Source organism: Numenius arquata, chromosome 12, assembly GCF_964106895.1.
Source record: "Numenius arquata chromosome 12, bNumArq3.hap1.1, whole genome shotgun sequence".
NCBI lineage: Eukaryota > Metazoa > Chordata > Aves > Charadriiformes > Scolopacidae > Numenius > Numenius arquata.
Window position 1 is genome coordinate 16,813,029 of NC_133587.1, and position 3,321 is coordinate 16,816,349.

The window sequence follows — 3,321 nt, forward strand, 5'->3', positions numbered from 1 at the left end:
CCCGGGGGCTGCAGCTGGGCTCCCTTCCTCCAACCACCCCCTTCCCTCCAGGACCTGAGGCTCACCCGCCCTTGGAGGGAGGAAAGGGGGGGGCGTGTTGTGGAAGGAGCATTATGATAACAAAAGCTTTTTTGCACTTTCATTCAATTTGCACTCGTTTTTAATTTCTTTATTCTGCGTTTTTGTCATTGGCACCTCCCCTTTGTGTTTTCAAAACAAAAATACTTTCGTTGTAGCCAGTGAAGCTATTCTGGAACTTTGTGTCCTGAGTATACAGAGGTTTAAAGGTCCTATATATATAAATTTATACCTGTATAAAAGTAAATTTATATATATAGATCATGGTGTGATGTGTTTCGTTGGTGTTTTAAAATAATAAACGAATGTGAGCAATGGAGGGAGAGTGGTTATTCCGCCCCCGCGCCTCCCCTGGGGACGGGTGCTGGTCCCTTGTGGGGGGCAGGGGGACACAGACAGGGGGGAACCCCCCTCCCGAGGCTCCAGCCCCTTCACACTCCCCGGGGGCGGGGAATCCCAGTGCTCCCGTACTGGTCCCAGTCATGGGGAGCTCCATGTAGGGGAGGGTGTTGGCCCCTCCAGCTCCGGCAGCGGGGGCGCGGGTACTAGACCTGTGCCCCGTCCTAGTGGGGCCCCGTCCTGCGCCGGTGGCTGCACATGGCCTCGGCCACGATCAGCCCCAGCAGCAGCAGGACCCCAGCCTCCAGCCTCAGGCGCACCACTGAGGCACGGAAACAGACTCTACAACTCGCAGAGAGTTATAAAGCAGGCATGTTTATTGCAGCGCTGGGTGCAAGGGGGATTGCTCCTCCAAACTTGCACACCGGGTCGTAAAACAAGCACCTATTTGTGATAAAAAGCATATATATTCATTAATGTGGACCGGGTTATTATAATTAATTCTAAGAAAAGGTATTACTATTCTAATTATTTCTAGGAACTCATTATCATAAGTCTCCTCCCCTTGCTGCATGCGTACTGTCGCCCGGTGGTCATGGGCCGGGGTCTTCTGGAGGAAGGCTCATAGTCTTCTTCACCGTGTACTTTTACCTTTGGCTTAGAATGCTGAGCTGGCTGGACCCCAAACCGCAAAACCGGTCCCGACCAGATGGACACTTTACCCAGACAATTGGGTTCCTCCTTAGCATGCAGGCTGTTCCTGCTATCTTATACACAAGGCCAGTTCCTTATCTTGGAACGCTGGGCTCCTGGGCTCCGAGCTCTGTTCTTTGCCAAGCTGTACTAAATCTACACTAACTACATTTAACCATTCATTCTCTGAATCACCACGTTGGTCCAGGTGCAATCTGCAGGGGACAAGAAGGGACAGTGACTGGGGGGGCCCCGGGAGGAGCCCCCTGGAGCTCCCGGACCAAGGGAGTCCCATGGGGGCAACAGGACACCCAAGGGGCTGGAAGGGTGCACATGGGGGTCCCAGGGCAAACAGATGGGTGGGCAAGGGGACACGCTGGGGGACTCCTGTACTAAGGAGGGATAAAGGGAAGTTCATAAGGAGCCCCAAGGGCTCCTGTGGGCTCTACCTCCCACGTCCCTGCCCCCTGGGATACCCCCTACCCACAGTCTCTGACCTGTCACCCCAACCAGCAGCACCAAAGATCAGGAGGAGGACAGGAACATGGAGCTGGCCCTCACCTGCCACTGGCAGCCAGACGGTGCCACTGGGCTGTACGACTGTCCCTGGGGCTGGTAGGTGTCCCCTGACCCCTGCCCCCCGACTGGTGGCCTAGCAACCCTATGGCTATAGGTCATCTGTAGGGTCTCTGAGGAGTTGGCAAAGTTCAAACACATCTGAAGGAAGCTGTAATCCTCGGCTGGGCCCCCAATTACAGCTGCTTTCTTTCCCCACATCCTCTTGTCTAGATCCCCCAGGATGTGGCAGATGCCAGGGAGGAAGAGAAGAGCAGGATGTGGCTGGGGGGACATCTCACCTCTCACCATCAAATCCAGGGTCTTGCTGACAGCAGACCATTCAAACAACGCGCCCCTGACAAAACACTGGCAGCTGTAGCGGCCCTCATAGCCTTTGCGCACACGGGAGAGTTTGTAATCTGCTCCGTTTGAGAGAAATGCTAATTCTCTGACCCAGCCCTCCAGGTAGAGGAAACAGCCAGCCCTGGGGTATGCGATGTTGCAATGGGAAACCACATCTGCTCCTGCCACCACATCGTGCCCAGGCAGGACAGAGAGGACAGGTTCGGGGAGATGAAACTCTGTGGGGAGAGGAGAGGGCATGAGGTGAAGACTGTCCCCACCTCTCCAAGCCAGGAGAGAGGGGAAAACCCCTGCCCATCATGTGGACGGGGAAGCCAAGTGGCTCCGTGCATCCCCGTGTGCCCATGTGGCATCTGCCCCCACGCGAAGGGGTAACAGCACATCACTCACCATGCACCAGGACTTCCACGGTTTCGCTGCGAGCCAGCACAGTGTCTTCATCCATGTAATGGCAGTGGTAGCCCCCTGCATCCCCTTGGATGACATTAGAGATGGAGAACTCGGCCCTGCTGCTGTGCAGCCTGGGCAGGGTATTGACCCTGCCGCCACTCCTGTAGAGCACAAACTGCCCATTGTCACACTCGCAACTGCAGCAGATGGTGGTGGAGCCTCTCGGTGGGATCGTCCCAGGTGGCTTCAGGAAGATGGAGATGGTGGGGCCCCCTGCACAGGGAGAGAGATGCTGCAGGTCAGGGAGACCCCAATGCCCGGCTCCCCCGCGGAGAGCCTGGAGTGGGCTCCAGCCCCCACCTCCACACAAGGGCAGGTTTTGTTCTGTGGGGCTGGGGAAGAGCCCTGGGAGATGGATGGGGGCCCAGAGATGTGTCCAAACTCCCCGTCTACCTCCTCATGATACTCACTTGCTGTAGCCGTGCTCTGTGCCACCAGCCAAACACCTGCAAGAGAAACAGCCACGTAACATCTCTATGGAGTCCCAGGACACCTCATGTCCCTGCTCTGGGAGCCCACACAGCCTCTGGCACTCACCAAAAGCCAGCACCTGGGTCACGGGCAGCATCATCTCCCTCTCGGCTCCCTCTGACCTCCGCTTAAGTGGGGCTTCTTCAGAAGAAGGCATTGGCCGGAGGCGCTGAGCAGCTGGCCGGCTTCCTGTGGGTTCTGATAACATCCTCATTGCCACAAGTTGCCTTCTGTCCCACGGCCTGCGATTCTGCAGACACAATCGCAGGGCTGGGACGGTTGAACCAGAATGTACCAGTTACCTGCCCATGGTGACTTGGCCTTAGGATCCCATGGACCTTGAGGCAAAAGCTGTCGAGGCTTTTGGTT

The 3,321-nt window shown here is 56.3% G+C and overlaps 1 protein-coding gene across 1 annotated transcript; it reads right to left on the bottom strand.

The window, feature by feature from the left end:
• Window positions 1-641: 641 nt before the first annotated feature.
• LOC141471185 (immunoglobulin superfamily member 1-like) lies at window positions 642-3,074 on the bottom strand. Its single transcript, XM_074157605.1, has 5 exons — window positions 3,019-3,074; window positions 2,892-2,927; window positions 2,422-2,694; window positions 1,968-2,249; window positions 642-757 (listed from the first exon to the last, which is right to left on the bottom strand). The coding sequence occupies exons 1-5, from the start codon at window positions 3,050-3,052 to the stop codon at window positions 642-644; spliced, it is 741 nt and encodes a 246-aa protein (XP_074013706.1). The 5' UTR covers window positions 3,053-3,074.
• Between the last annotated feature and the right edge of the window lie 247 nt (window positions 3,075-3,321).

Excerpts from the sequence above, each read along its gene's own strand:
- LOC141471185 (XM_074157605.1), bottom strand. The coding sequence starts at position 3,052 with ATGATGCTGCCCGTGACCCAGGTGCTGGCTTTTG. Across the intron at positions 2,928-3,018 it reads GACCCAGGTGCTGGCTTTTG|GTGTTTGGCTGGTGGCACAG; the intron begins GTGAGTGCCAGA and ends TTTCTCTTGCAG. Across the intron at positions 2,250-2,421 it reads CGTGGAAGTCCTGGTGCATG|AGTTTCATCTCCCCGAACCT; the intron begins GTGAGTGATGTG and ends CTCTCCCCACAG.